This window comes from Pocillopora damicornis, chromosome 5 (genome assembly GCF_964200805.1).
Source record: "Pocillopora damicornis chromosome 5, jaPocDami1.2, whole genome shotgun sequence".
Classification (NCBI taxonomy): Eukaryota; Metazoa; Cnidaria; class Anthozoa; order Scleractinia; family Pocilloporidae; genus Pocillopora; species Pocillopora damicornis.
This window is the reverse complement of record NC_142674.1, coordinates 8,390,619-8,405,385: the sequence shown is the minus strand read 5'-3', so window position 1 is coordinate 8,405,385 and position 14,767 is coordinate 8,390,619. Positions and strand designations below refer to the sequence as shown.

General features: G+C 37.1%; 4 protein-coding genes across 6 annotated transcripts in view; 3 read left to right on the top strand and 1 right to left on the bottom strand.

Annotated features, from left to right (window-relative positions):
- LOC113665375 (general transcription factor 3C polypeptide 1) overlaps nucleotides 1-5,617 on the top strand; it is a 31,765-nt gene extending 26,148 nt beyond the window's left edge. The window contains exons 35-41 of one of the 2 annotated variants that reach the window (XR_016186938.1): nucleotides 1,012-1,101; nucleotides 1,552-1,629; nucleotides 2,022-2,350; nucleotides 2,569-2,698; nucleotides 3,538-3,615; nucleotides 4,155-4,239; nucleotides 5,219-5,617. Coding sequence is in view for 1 of the 2 variants with exons in the window: in XM_089207564.1 (XP_089063690.1) it covers nucleotides 1,012-1,101; nucleotides 1,552-1,629; nucleotides 2,022-2,350; nucleotides 2,569-2,698; nucleotides 3,538-3,600; nucleotides 4,155-4,239; nucleotides 5,219-5,304 (861 nt within the window). In the remaining variant the exon portion in view is untranslated. The remainder of the gene's footprint in view (nucleotides 1-1,011; nucleotides 1,102-1,551; nucleotides 1,630-2,021; nucleotides 2,351-2,568; nucleotides 2,699-3,537; nucleotides 3,616-4,154; nucleotides 4,240-5,218) is intronic. The other variant, XM_089207564.1, reaches the window with a different exon arrangement.
- A 514-nt stretch (nucleotides 5,618-6,131) lies between these two features.
- LOC113665379 (EF-hand calcium-binding domain-containing protein 9) lies at nucleotides 6,132-8,456 on the top strand. 2 transcript variants are annotated; one of them, XM_027181051.2, is made up of 3 exons: nucleotides 6,132-6,334; nucleotides 7,215-7,609; nucleotides 7,994-8,456. In XM_027181051.2, the coding sequence occupies exons 1-3, from the start codon at nucleotides 6,271-6,273 to the stop codon at nucleotides 8,132-8,134; spliced, it is 600 nt and encodes a 199-aa protein (XP_027036852.2). In that variant the 5' UTR covers nucleotides 6,132-6,270; the 3' UTR covers nucleotides 8,135-8,456. The 2 variants fall into 2 exon arrangements, with proteins under 2 accessions (XP_027036852.2, XP_027036851.2); XM_027181050.2 differs by lacking the exon at nucleotides 6,132-6,334 and having other exon boundaries at nucleotides 6,954-7,609; nucleotides 7,994-8,274.
- Nucleotides 8,457-9,001: 545 nt separating this feature from the next.
- Nucleotides 9,002-11,441, top strand: LOC113665378 (histamine H2 receptor). The gene has a single exon (XM_027181049.2). The coding sequence runs from the start codon at nucleotides 9,983-9,985 to the stop codon at nucleotides 10,979-10,981; it is 999 nt and encodes a 332-aa protein (XP_027036850.2). The 5' UTR covers nucleotides 9,002-9,982; the 3' UTR covers nucleotides 10,982-11,441.
- A 1,521-nt stretch (nucleotides 11,442-12,962) lies between these two features.
- Nucleotides 12,963-14,767, bottom strand: part of LOC149045007 (neuralized-like protein 4) — a 2,385-nt gene continuing 580 nt past the window's right edge. Inside the window, exons 3-4 of the mRNA XM_089207905.1 lie at nucleotides 14,737-14,767; nucleotides 12,963-14,292 (exon numbers count right to left, since the gene is read on the bottom strand). The exon at nucleotides 14,737-14,767 is cut by the window's right edge and continues 81 nt beyond it. Of these exons, the coding sequence (XP_089064031.1) occupies nucleotides 14,076-14,292; nucleotides 14,737-14,767 (248 nt within the window). The 3' untranslated portion in view covers nucleotides 12,963-14,075. The remainder of the gene's footprint in view (nucleotides 14,293-14,736) is intronic.

Below are 14,767 nucleotides of genomic sequence, written 5' to 3'. Positions count from 1 at the left end.
AAAGGAAGTGGGTATTGCAAACATTCTAAAATTATAATATTTCAAACGTTGAGTGCAATAGTATTTGAGAATGATTCACTTTGTAAAGGAAGTTTGTTTTAGAAAACTCCATAGGGTTTTTGCCTAATGTTGGCGCGCGCGCGAAAATTTTATGTTTTCGCTTTTTAAGGTCACCAAAAGCCATCAAAAGGATACGAGCAAGGTTCGGACTATCATTTTCTGTAGTAAATATTATCAATATGATTTTCGTCATTAAGTTTAGGCTCCACGAAGGGAGGCGCTCGCCAGCGATAATTTGGCTTTGCCTTTGATTTACTTCCGTTTACTTCGTGAAATCTCTCAAAATTTTCACAATTTGTGAAATTTGCCCTGCCGATCATTTAAAAGCCGAAAGAAATAGGAGTTACAAAGGCAGTTTCCTCACTATTTGGTATTTGCTAGGTCTGTTTTGCATGTTGACATTTTAAAAGCTCGTGCCATGTTCGCACCCAGATCTCGCGCGGTCAAAAAATCCTATGGAGCCAGCTTAAAGGAAGATGTTATTCTTTTTGTCACTGTAAAGGGATGAAAATTAATTCTACTAACACGCACAAAGTTTCAACATGGCTGTTGTGCGAGCCTACTCCAGGACTTAGCTTCCATAGAGTTTCCTGTAGTTTATTGGCAGAGCAGTAGAGCGCGGATTCCAAAGGCCTGGGACTCGATTCCTTTTGGGGAATCAGATTTTTTTTTCTAAGTCCTACCTTGTGACGTAAAGAATCACATCTTTCTTTTGTTGATGAACGACCTCAGAATTTTCAATCTTTCTTTAACTGTTAACTCTTTAGGTTACTCTAGTGGTAGCAAGACGCAATCCAATCTCAAGTAAAAATAGTTCTAAACCTGAAAGCAATCGTATCTATTACTGCCGAAATATTGCACATAAATCTCGCATCTCAGAGCTGGTCAATTAATAACAGTCTAAAATTGTGTTTTCTCTATACCTGATTTTCTAAAATTCTTTTCCTTTAGACGAAAATCCAGGAGAAACACAAACATGAACTAACTTCATCACAGTATTCTCTTGCAAAACATGTGACGTACATGTGCAAAGCAAAACTGGTAAGTATATTAAGGGCAGTAGTAATATAAATTCACTTAAAAAAACGTCACACAAATGTGTTCTATGGTCAAACTAGGGAGACTAAATAGAAAGTGTTCTTTCTCCGCTTTATTTGTTTATGTTTGAGCCAGATTATTATCTCAAATCATGATGATTATCTAAGATTCCAGTACAAGAGAAAGTCAAATTCAATGAGTTTGAATATGTTTATACCGAGGGTAAGCTTGAATCGCAGTACGTACAAATTAATGTTTTTTTTGTTATAAACAAACAAACAAAATTAAACACAAGCAAAAAATAAAAACAACACAGTGAAAGAAGCACAGGTACAGCTTCGTCTCACTTCAGTGGTTATTCCCCTAAACTTTCATTTCAGAAATATTTAAAGGCGTCGCTATCACCCATGTCGTTATCATCTCGTGAAGTATGATTTTTTTTTTAAATTTTAGCTTTACAGAGTTGGTTTGTTTGAGGAATGTCTTGTCACTGCAAGCTTTGTAAAACCATGGTGTGTGACTGTCCTCAAGGTATTTTTTCGCGTCTTTTTAGCTCAGAATCGTTCCTTTAAAATGTTGCTATGCTGACAATGTTTTCCTTATTTAACTGTGTCTTGAGAACGCATTTCGTAAAACCAGAAGTAGAGTAATCACATCAGCCAATTAGAGCAAAGGAAGATATCACAACGAGCCAATGAGAATTCAAAATATAGACAAGCAATGTATCTGAAGCACAGGAAAACGCTCTGATCAAGTCGCGGTCGGTTTTAGTTTTGACTGTGATTGGTTAAAAAAGTGGCGCGACTTGTCTGGACCGATTTTTAGAGCAGGAAGAGGAAATCCAAAGCAATCCTGAATTACTTTCCACACTCAATTAAAAATTGCTCAATATTTAAGCAGCTTTTTGCACCTTTTGCTTTAAGCCCAAGGTTTCTGAGCAATTGCAAAGAGAGGTACTCAAACATACTGAAGACGTTACAACTGCTGGGAACTCTTTGTCAGAGGCCTGTGTCTCGTTAAAGCAACAAGAACCTACCGAGGAAGACCAAGATGCACGTGAAGAAACGAAAACTAACCAGAATAATTCTGAAACTGAAAAATCAAATCCTGCCGGTCACCCAGAAACTAATAATGGCACTGCTTCAATTGATGACGCTGATCACCTTGAAAATACTGGGCTTTGTAAAGGAGGGACAAACGAGACAGCAGAAGAAGGGAAAAAACCGGAAAAAGGAAAGAAATACAGAATCAAGTAAGTTTTCTTTGTTAAAATACAGATGATTTGTCTTTCAGTTTTTCGTTATTGTGTGCACAAGTGTTAGAAGGGCCCAAACCTGTCCAAGCCCTTATCTTTTTTTGTTACTTTCAGAGTAAACATTAGGCTAAGGGTAAACGTTCTGTCAATGAAGTAAAATGCATAAGGGTTATTTTGAGTGAAACTCTTATAGATTTTTTACCATTTTTTACCAGTAATTATGATCAATATTCCGTGGTGTGCCGCCCATGGATCACAATTGATGGTGACACAAGTCAACGGCTATTGCGCATGTTTCGAGAGATGGTTCTCATGTTGATTCTTGGGAATCCTGGGATATCACAGGTAAGGACCTCGGAACAATGAGCATGAGACGTAGCAATTAAATATCTTGAATTGGGAATTAGAAGTGATAACAAGTAACAAATCTTACGAGTTTTAGGCCAGTTATCAAGTGCGTGTCGAAAAACCAAAAACCAGAAGTATCCCAGCTGATAAATAGGAAAAAAGCTTCCTTTATCACTAGCCAGTGAGAACTCAAAAATGAAAACAAGCAAACTGCTTGAAGCGCGGGAAAATGCGCCTGACCAAGTCGCGATTGTTTTTAGTTTTGCATCTGATTGGTTGAGGGGATGGTGCAAATCTTCTGGACCAATAACAGTGCGAAGACAAGTGAAACCAAACCAATCCTGAGTAACTTTCGACACTTAATTGAAAATTGCTCTGACGCGTTGATAACACGTGTTGATGTTGGTAAAAAATACTCAGGCTTCCCAAGATAGACCAGCATTTCAAGTTGATTATTGCAATGTCTGGTCTCGTCATTTTTCCCATTAATCCTGTGTTTAGTTTACAAGCACTATACTAATTTCTTGGTTCAATCGACTCTTCATTTTCTTTTCAATTTCCTTTGGAGTAATCGCAGTCACAACAAAGTCGGCGAGGTGATCTCGTTGTCGAGGTAGTTGCAAATCTGTCCATTCAAATTGAAAAGCGGTTTATGATAAGTTCTTTTTTTTTTTAATTTTGTTTTTATTTTTTCATTAACCCTAATGATGGCAAACAGCCGAAAACGTTTGGTTGAAACATTTAAATTTTTTTTACCTTTTAGCCTTGTATATAGAATACAATTTACAAAGCGAACATTATGGACATAAGTTCTTTTGTTTTTGTTTTGTCTTCAGAGCCAGATTGCTAAGCATTTCTTTGAAGCCTTACGGCCAGTCGCATTGCAAGATATACTTGAGGTATGAATAAAGGGGGTAAGTTTCTAAAGAAACTGTGGTGCCGCGTCGGTAGGAGAGTATAACAGATAATTTGGTGTTAACAACTGAGTTGAAAACGTAAATAGGCCACCGTAAAGAGTTAAAAGGCTGACCTTTCGAGCGTTAGCCCTTCGTCAGAGCGAAGCTGCTGACATACTTGAGGTATGTCAGCAGCCTCTTCATCAAGTTTCCTACTTTATGATTTTAGCGAACCTCTTCCGTTAGAAACGTAACAATGTAAACGAAAAAATCGCGCGCTTCTGATTGGCTGAAAAGAGAGCATTCTCATGTAACACGAGTAAAAAAATTTTAACACGGGTGCAAAATACAAGTAGCGCGTGTACACTTTCAAAATTTCGCCTGTTTTGACTTTCTGTGATGTTTTTTCATGTACATTATTAACAAGCAATAGCTTGGGAATAAAGACTGCAAATTGCACTCGCCCATTTTGTTGTGGTGTCTTTGAAAAATTTACTCGTACTTATTAACACCAAATTGCACCCGAAATCATGTTATTACCTATACTAATTTTTCAGAGTCTTGTGTTGGATGAATGTGTGGTAAAACACAGCAGAAAGCTACCACCCAAAGTTTCTCTTTTCTCTACAAGCAAAGCTAATGGTAAGTTTATTTTATGTCATCACATTTTTTTTTATATTATGGTATTTTTTTTACTTTCAAGCTTGGAATATGATGCAATAGTTGGTACATACCAGCCACTCCGTGTAATATGTTTCACTTATTTTAATACAAATCTTTAATAATCTTCAGATGAGCAAGAGCCCCAACACTTACTTGTTTTCTTCTGTTCTTCGGTAACTTCTGGAAACCTTTTCCCCTTTTCTATCTTAAGAAATTTTTCACAGGTGATATCTTCTGTTCTTTCTTTCTTTTTCCTAATCATAAAGAAAATCGAGGTTGTTGAAAAAGAGAATCTCCTCAGCCAAAATTTATCTTAACCCTTTAACTCCCATGAGTGACCAAAACAGAATTTCTCCTTACAATATCAATACAATATCAAGCAGACAAGCGATGAGAATAAAGACAAATATCAATTTGGGGATAATTAGCTGATCCAATTCTAAATTCTCTGAACTAACATTACAAGAATTGTGTGGTTGACAGTAAGGAGAATGACAAATTTGATCTGGGAGTTAAAGGGTTAAAGTGAATTGGAGGGGTACAGAAAGGACAAGACTTTAGATTGATTGTCTCAACTAAATCTTAGATTTGCGTGATCAAACGTTTTGCCGCACATCAATTTGTGGGAAAAGCAGTTTTCCCTGCTACAGTTCGGGCTGTGGTTGACTTCGTGTGGGTGGAGGCTGGCTAGGTGTCAATAGAAACTGGTTGGCGATGGACTTGAATTAGCATTGGCGTTCAAGGTGCATTTGGTGTCCGTGGTTTTTTTGTTTTGTTTTTTTTTTGTTGCAATTGCAAATTCAATGAGTACGAACTGCAGGATCTTTAATGAAAGCATATTATTTAAGGCCAGACCTGCTTAATAAATGGATGCATGAACGTGCGAACGAGGGAACGAACTTAAGACTGATGAATGTTATTGACCCTTCATAACTGTCTTATTATGGTTGCGTTGTAGAGTCAAGTGAACTGGTGACTTTTTACACTCCAACAGTCGATTGCATTCTGAAGTTAGCCACAAGCAAGCTGACAGGATACACGTGACACTTCGACGTCAAAACTGATTTCATATCTCACAATGCGGTAAACGTGCTCTTAATACTTTTGGTTACCATCACACTCTTCTACGGGTTTAAAAAGAGGAAATTTGTCATTTATTGTGGACGTCTGGACCACTGTTGACGCGAACGGGAGGAAGACATTTTTTCCTGTCACTTACGCTCTGCCTCCAGTTAGCCACATTTAGTTACAAACAAAATTTTTACCTTTATGAGGGAAACTGTGATATTTATTTTATGTCAACTATGGCTAATATATTAGAACAGAAATAAACAATAGTTACTTTTCTGAATGGAAACCAAAGCTTCAATTGAATTTGGTATCTGAAACAAAGAAAACAGTGTGTAAGGATGCATCAAGCGTCCAATGAATTATCAGCATGTAGGAAGCCGATATTGTTTTTGTTTTGTGCTATCCTTTTTAAGAATGCATTCGACCCTTTGAGTGGCTTTATCACACTAAAGCATATCTAGGTGATTGTAGCGTGAAGCAACTACAAGAATTGTTTCTCCCCCAAGATGGGATATTGATTACCGCTTTGCAACTTTACCAGTACCCCTTTTCCCTCAGAGAGGAGAGTTGCACCGTGAGAATTAAGTGTTTCTCAAACCAAATTGCCCAAATGTGTGACTTAATACAAAGGGCACGCGTTGTTAAACTCCCAAACTCGCAAATATCTGAGCGAGCAAAAGGGCGCTTACCACTCAGCAAAGCGATCCAAACGTTCATTTTCCTCTATTTGAAAATTAATTCACTGAAATACGAACTACAGAGAATGTTTTGCAATTTTTCCCGGCCGTAAGAAATCTTACTTTTTCGAGATAAGATTACAGCAATCGTTGAATGCGTTGGGAAAGGTAACCGCGCGCTATGCACGCGCTCCCTGTAATAAAAACGTCACAAGACGAACAATGATGAATGGATGGGTGAAGATTAAGTCACAGATGAGAAATGAAGATACGATCCCAGATTTTAAAGTACATGCATTTGGATAGAACTTACTGTCTGTTAACAGGTAAGTATTGTTCAGGGGCTTTTCTAATAAATTGTTTTGTTTTGTTTTGTTTTGTTTTGTTTTTAACTGTGGTAACAAAAAGCGTTCTCTTGAACTTGTTGAGATGTATCACGAAACTTAGTGTGTTCCTGGAAAAAGATGCTTTGTATAATAAAGCTGTAGTCCTAAAGGCAAAATATTGTTTTCTTTCCCCAAGAACCGTGTGCATAATGAAGTATTGGCTGTGCAGAGATCTTACCATTATTCACGCAACGTACTTGAGTCGCTGCGGCTTGGGAGAACGATCATTTTGCGCAGTAAAAATTAAACCAAACGAATGCCGCTAATAAAGTAATTTCAAAACATTTTCAGAGAAACGACACCTCATAATAAAGGACTTTTCTCAACCGATTATAGGTGTCAATGACATCTGCTATGAGGGGAGTACATAAAGAAAAGCTTGTGTCTCACAGAGAACTCGAAGCTATCAAGTGTCACGCAGGAAATTATCAAATTGAGAGGCTTAGGAAGGTTTAGATTAAAATTCAGCGATAATGACCAGGAACACTTAAAAATAGAACATGAAATCTTAAATTAGCAATTTTGGGTGATTTTCTACTACAGGAGTTAATAAGCATTCGCTACCCGATCCTTGAATTTACAATAACAACGATGAAATCTCCTGCATTATAAAATAAAACTGATATTAATCTTTAGCAGAAGTAGACAACCTTAAAGTAATATATTAACTTTGGGACAATATGGGGAATTTAGATGCTTCGAAGTTCTTTGCTCCTGTCTTCATTCACTTTGTTATTCCTGTGCATTCAATTCTTAGCATCATTTTGTGGGCCTTTGTCTTTCCGTTTTCTAATTATGTGTTGCGAAAAATTTTTCCCAGGCAGGAATGTTCGCATAGTTTTAGAATTGTTTCGCCTGATTGATGTTCATGATGAAATGGTTCTCAATGATGTGCAGTTCTTTGCTTTCATGAAGACAGCCACTGACCTGAGCACAAATCAAATCTACAAAGTTTTTGACATGTTAGATGTAGATGGGTCTGGTGCAATGGACTTTGATGAATTTTACCTACTCATCTGTATTCTCATCGCGGTTCAAGATAAAGCGGAGAAAAACTTCATTTACCGCCATTCAAGGGCCGTGTTTGACCTCTTAGATGAAGATAACAGCGGAAATATCTCTGCCTATGAGTTTGAAACGTTTGGATTTCTGTTCAACCTACAAGGCGAAGCTATTCAAACCATATTTGGGGAATTTGACGTTTCTGGAGACCAGGTTTGAAAATAGGGGAAAGTAGTTGGATAGGTTAAACAATTGAATAATAGCAGTGTTGGAACTCTTCCAGCTTCCACGAAAGAGTCTGTATTCTCTGTTTTCAATGTCGGACGAGAAAAGAACAATTACTCACTTCAACAGTTCAGTTTTGTACAAGGAGGTCGGGGAGATAGGTGAAAGAAAAACCTAAAAAGCGCTAATCTTCTTAACACTTTGACTAAGTTATTTTCGCCTTAAGCAATCGACTCTTTCTATTTGTTATTGACTCGTAGATTTGATTTCACTCATTATCATGGAGCGTCAATAATGATGCTCTTTGTACTGTGTACATAAAAAGTAGCTAAGCGGTATTTTTTTATTAATCTATCTTACTTATGCTTTCAGGAGCTCGACTACTCAGAATTTAAAATGTTTGCCATGGCCTGCATTGACCGACAGTCAGAGATAGCATCCAGCAAAGACAAAAAATCAAATATTCTGATTGAGTCAGCGGGGAGAATTTGTAGTTCATGTGCTGTGATGTAATTAAAATTTCATACACTCCTCTTACACCTGCATTTTGATGAGATAAATTTTTTAAGCCAGGACTCACGTAGTGAATCTAAGCATCTGGGTAAGGAAATAACACTTTTCCATTGGTTTCGACGCAACTATAAATCGTTTTTCTTTAACTGAACAGAAATGTCACAAGTGTTTGAAAAGTGACTCAATCTTAAATTAATTTTTTTTCTCTGTTTGAACAGAATCTAATAAGTTCCTTTATTTTGAAAGTGATTAGAATCTGCCGAACAAATTGTACGTCCTAAAAGACTAACAAGGACTCCGGTCGAAGAAATTTGAAATTTAGGCGGTTTCTTATGTTTCATTAATTTTCTGTACACTTGCAACAAACCATCTTTTGCTATTTTTCGAGCTTCTGCCACCGTCATACTAGCAACGTATGTCGTTTTGTAAACTGCTTAATTTTTGAACAAGAGCACATTGTCATTTTTCTTGCGTTGATTCGCGCTAAATTCTAGCGTGGGATCAGGGTGGAACGAACGAGATCTCCTCTTTAAAGCGCACGATCTAGACACTTAATTTAATCCTTTTACTTTCAAGATTCAAATATGCACCCTCTGTACCGTTACAACTTGGACTGAAAGGGCTATGGACAATTCTACCATTTGATCTATAGCGTTAAAAAGTAAAAACGAAAAAAAACAGACAAACAAACAACAACAACAGTAACTGAACAAAGATAAGACTATAAATTTTTCAGTCGTAACTGAATAGTTCTTATTTAACGTGACTTTAAGTGACCATAAAAATTGAACTTGTTTTTCAATCTTAATTTTACATTTGCAATGCACGCGCTGTAAGGTACACCCTGCTCGAAGAGAAGTCTGGGGAAAGTGCAAGCGATAACCGTGACGGTACATGTAGTCCAGGTTGTTATGGAAAACCTGATAAACGCTCGTAATCAATGTTTAGCCGGAAAGTAATTTGCACTTGAACGTTATCTTATCGTGATCGGAAAAAAAAAAACTTATCACCACGGTAGTCAAGACATTGCATTTTTAGTAATTTTGACAATTAAATGCATCGCTTCACTCGTTCAATTTACGGTCGTTTGATTAAGTTATTTCTTATTACAGATTTTGCTCTGCGTTCAGGGAGCCAGTTTTACTTTGAGCTTTTAACTTTCGTTAACATTTGTTTTTTGAGGTTAGTATTAATTTGAAATAGGTAGTGTCAACATCGGCAAAACTGCTTCGGACAAAGGAATACAAGGCAAAAATACTCCTATCGCCGGGATGGTTTGGTTAAAAATTTATCACAGACGTCGATCCGAATGTCGATTAAGTAGAACTTATCGATATTTGCGGTAGCATATTATCAAGAGTCTGTCCAAGACAAAAAAAAACTTAAGTGGCTTTTCAAAAGCGATGGGATTATAAAATATTACGAGACTGAGGTGTGAAAAGCTGCAAGAGAATTATTGTTTCATAACAAAAAATATATGTAACAGACTTTTACTTAAAGACTCAAATGCCATCAATCAAGCGTCAAAGACATAACTGAGACACATTTCCGTTTAAATCATTAACTTTTCCATATCTGGAAACGTGGCTGAACATTGGAAACTGTATTAATTGGAAATCACCCGATTCATAATATTATCGTTAATCAAGGACTTTTTGTCGGGTCTCTTTAGCAAATTCACCGCGAAATATTAGTCGTTATTAACCTCGATTATAAAAACGATTGTTTACCTAAGAGTCTGCTCCTCAGCGCTGAAAGGTCATTGGTGGCTTCGCTTTAAAAAGAACTGAAAGATTGCTTGTTAGCAAGTATTACCTGGACTTGACGCGCGCGTGTAAGTTGGATGTGATGGAGTCGAACAACTCCTCTTCGGTGGAAAGTGGCGGCGACTTACCACCAGAGAGTTACTTCGACGTCAGTTACGACTCTTGTTTAATCAGTCTTAGCGTCCTCATCATCGCCATCAACCTGTTAGTGCTTGTGTTGTTCGTCAGAAGAAGACCTCTACGGACGAAAACGAACTTACTGCTGGTAAGTTTAAGCGTTTCTGATCTAATGATGGGTCTTCTTGGGATCCCAATGAACACCGCTTGCAATGCACTGATCGGCTATAAGAATTTCTCAGGACTGTGCATAACATCAGCAGCTGTTTACAGGTTTATTGCTGTATCCACTATATTTCATATCCTTATAATTACCGGCGAAAGGTACGTTTCTGTGATCTATCCGTTTAGATACATGACTATTGTGACCAAAAGAAGAACAGTTACCCTCATAACCTCCGTGTGGTTCTTTTCCCTGTTCATGGCGCTGATACAACTTGCGTGGCAAGAACTAGACAACTTCACGTCTCGAAATCCTACCAAACTTCGTTGGGGTCTGATCTACAACATGATTGGAATCGTTGTCTGTTTGTTGATACCTTTAGCGCTCATGTTGTTTTTTTACATCCGAATGTTTAATGTGATTCATCATCAAGCAAAACAAATTAGAAAGCTGGAAACTTTTCATGAGTTTCGCAGCCGAGGCAAACATTTAGTAGCTGAAAAGCGAGCCATATCAATCTTCGCTCTGATGTTGGGAATATTTACGTGCTGCTGGTCCACTTGGTACATAAGCCTGCTACAAGACTACCTCGGCACAGATGTGTTCTACGCTATACCGCCAGTATGGCTGCTGGTCTTTGACTTTTTGCGATTCTCTACTTCACTAGTTAATCCGATGTTGTATACGTTCCTGAAACAAGATTTTCGTCGTGAGTTGTGTTTGATGATTCCGTGTTTCAAGAAGAAGAGGAAGAAGAACGAGCGGTGTGATCAAAGTACAATAATGGAATCGCTAGTGTAACAGAGATTAAAAAAAAAAAGAAGAAGAAGAATAATAAACCATAATGACATCGAAGTTTTCTTACCTGGTCTTATTTCAGCCTGAGCCGTTTAAAGGAAAAAGAAAAAAAAAACAAACAAAACAAAAGCGAAGTAATTAAACAAAAATAATTCAAGATATACTTCTGGCGCGATTCTACACGCGTAGTAGTACGGAATATGTGATTCGCATTAAGTCGTCAATTCTTCCCTGTTTGAGCAGGAATTATCCATAGTGTAGCGTTGAAAAATTTAACGAATGGCTATAACAAACTGCGAAGAATCTCTATTTTCCAAGAACAGAGAAGCAGAAAGTAGAACTAGTGACAAATCTTTTCGAGAAAATTAATAAGCTTTTTTCAGAAGCTGAAGTTTAATTATGAAATCTTAGCAAAACCATAGTTTTTTTGAAAAATAAACACCGGAAAATTATTTGTGGGAAACTAGCGTCTGATTTACCACCTGTGTTTGAATAATCCGATTTATATTAGTTGCACTTGAAGGTAATCTACCTCCGACGTTCCTATTTGCAAGGAATCGATGAGCAGGCGGAAAAGTCCTGCCAGGTCGATGGAAGGAAATCACTGCACCAGTTTTTGATGTATTCCAAAGGAGGAAAGCGATTAAAACTATTGCTTTACGCAACCAACAAGCAAGCGAAATTTCTTCTAATCTTTTCTTTGATCGTATTCATTGCCGCTGTGGTGGGATTTAATTTCCTAGATTCGGTTTGGTGCGTAAGCAATTTGGAACAAAACAAAAAACGAAACCACGTAATTGGAAGCAAATAAAGACCTAAAAGAAGTATCAAATCATTTTGTAAGTTCTTAAGGTTGGAAATGCGCTTTTTTCTGAAAAATTTTCGGCAGTGTGAAATTTAATAGGCGGCCTTTGTCTATCATCTCGCACCTTCCCAGTGACTTTCATGTTTTTTTTTTTTCGCGGAAATTCAGGCTTAGAGTTTTCCAGCTGAACTTTTTGTCACAATTGCTTAATTAAAATCTGTGTGAATTTCCATAATTCTAGAAATCCATATATTGACTCTCTTGTTATCGGCAAGATAAAGAAAGAATAGCTTTCATTGCCACTTTTCATTAAAGTGCTGATCGCATTGAGACTTCACGCTTTAACGAGGTACTTTGTATCTGAAGGGGAAGTGTTCATTAATTCTGACAGCTGGCTAGTGCTTCTTAAGCGCCCACTGTAGCCTGAAAAGATCCTGAACTAATACTCTGTAAAGAGACTTGTTCACGGAATGTCTTCAGTTAGTTCAATGTACGACGCAATCAAGAAAAATTCGACTACGGTTGATAATTGATTTATTATGGTGCACTTCCTAAGAAAAGTAAATTTATGAACGTGGTATACTTTTTTTAATTGTGCTCCGTCAGTCAATAATAATACTCAAAACCAAGCACGAGAAATCTCATTTGATGAATTGCTTGGTGCTTTTTTTCGTACGTTTACAATAAATTTGTTTTCTTATTTCCAGTGATAAGGAAGTCCATATTTATAATTTTTCAGTTTACCTTATAAAACCCGGAGCAGGTCTCTAACTTTGATCTTAATTATTTTAATAGTGAATTATCTTGCGTATTGGCTCAATCAAAAAACAGCATTTGCAATAACAATCTTTTTTCCATAGACTTATTTTTGAAAACCGCAAAATTTGTCATTCATTCTTATGATTATTCTTTTCTGATTGAAGTGGTTTTCTGTCAGCTGTAGAAATAAATTCACCCAACTAATTTCTCAGAGATGACCAAATAGTCATTTTCCAACAATGGCTTCACGCTTGCCTACGTTAACGAACAGCGGCCTGAGAAATCTCAGAAACGATTAATTTCTCCCGTTCGTTACCTGAAAATTATCACGGCAGAAAACCGTCAGAAAAGAAAATCCTAGGGATGCTTCGCTTACAGACAATACAGGCACAGGAAGTAGAAAATAAGACTTGACAAAGACATCCTTTCATCTTTAATTTCCATTTTTAGATGAAATATCTTGAACTCTGAAGGATAGTCAATAGTTTACCATTCATGACCATCTCTTACTGATTGAGGCTTTCAGTTGTAAAAAATTCAAAATCATAGACTGTTACGCTACTTGATGTGTAATGGGACTTGACCGGTTCCGGCCCCATGTACAAAATGTCTTTTAGCTTAATTAGAAAATAACATCTTCAAATATTTTAGTTTCTCAAAAAATAATACTTTTTCAGATGGCAGCATTATGCCGATTATGATACCAACGAGAACGACCTAATTTAGAATCACTTTTTACTGACTCCAGCAAAAATTCAATCAACAGTTTGGTGGTGCCAACATTTTGGCCATGTAACTAAAGGAATACTCATAAAAATTATCTATTTGCACTCCACTGTTAATTCATCAGACAAATTAACGTCTTGATGTAATCAAGATGTATTTTCTATACGAAAAAAAGGAGAAATAGGCAGTGTTATATTACGGGGTTTCATATAATAAAGACGAACTTTAAAACAAGTTCCGGCTTACAAAATATTCAACTAGGAGAGAGTGGGGGGAGGATTTTGGGTTTGCGGCTCCTTCATTTTAAACTACAACATCTTCAATGAACGAAGAACACAAAACAACTTTTAGCCAGCCTTGCAGCCTGCATTAACTCTGTTACTCAATTTTCTTTAAGACTTTCTGAATCAATCACCCTCGAGGGCTACTTCTAATAAAGAAAAGGGAGACGAGTTTACCCTGAGGAATTTGTGATCAAATGTGTGGGCTCAGCAGGGGGGGAGATCTATCATAAAGGCTAACATGATCCTATCAAAATATACCTGAAGATAATAATAGTAGTAGTAACGATAATGATAATGATAATGATAATGATAATGATAATATCAATAATGATAATAATAAAAGTAAGAATAGTAGTAATAGTTAAAAGCTCTGATTGTTGGCGATTCAAAAGTCTCTTACAAAGCCTGACCGCGGGAAATACATCGTCTCTTTAAATAATCTCCACATAATTTACACCTTGGATCCTAAGTGTTCATAATTTAGCAACAACTCGCAAAAAATTGTTTTAAGCTATTTTTAATGCTATGTTGGCTCAATATTTATAAGCAGAGCGGTCAAGACTACAGAGCCTTGGTTCTCTAAATACCATTCCAGATTTTCTGTGCCAAGATTTTCATCGAGCAGCTCGTTTGCGTCAACATCACGGTGACTCCGACCTGTTCTGTAATTACCAGGCTTCACGAGAACTTGTAAAGCCACTCGGACATGATAGACTTTTCCTGTTGTACTATCTCTGTATCTGTAACACGACGGAAAGAATAAAAATAAACAAACAATATTAACTCGTTATTGACAGTCACATCAAGGTAATTACAGGTAAAAATATTCCTAGGAGACGAGAAAAAGTAGCCGAAGATAGGCGCTGCATCGACTGGTCACGGAATTCACCAAGCGCCGCGACGCTCAGTAAAGTTAATGCAATATCCTATTAGGCGTGAGAAAAAAGCAAAAACAAATTACGTGCGGCATTGACTAGTAGAAAAACATTGTTGAAGTAAAGAGCGCCGCCACGCTATTTCAACCAAATGCGGTTTTTGGAAAAATATTATTGAAGTAATTGGTAAAAGTTCAACTCTCCCATCAAAAACATCACGAACACCATATTTTCCACTAAGTTGTTACCCATTGTTAAGACTGCCATTGTGCTTGGCAACGAATATCATCACTGATATCAGTTACTTACTCCTGTCTTTTAGCTTGGGCTTCGTACGCGC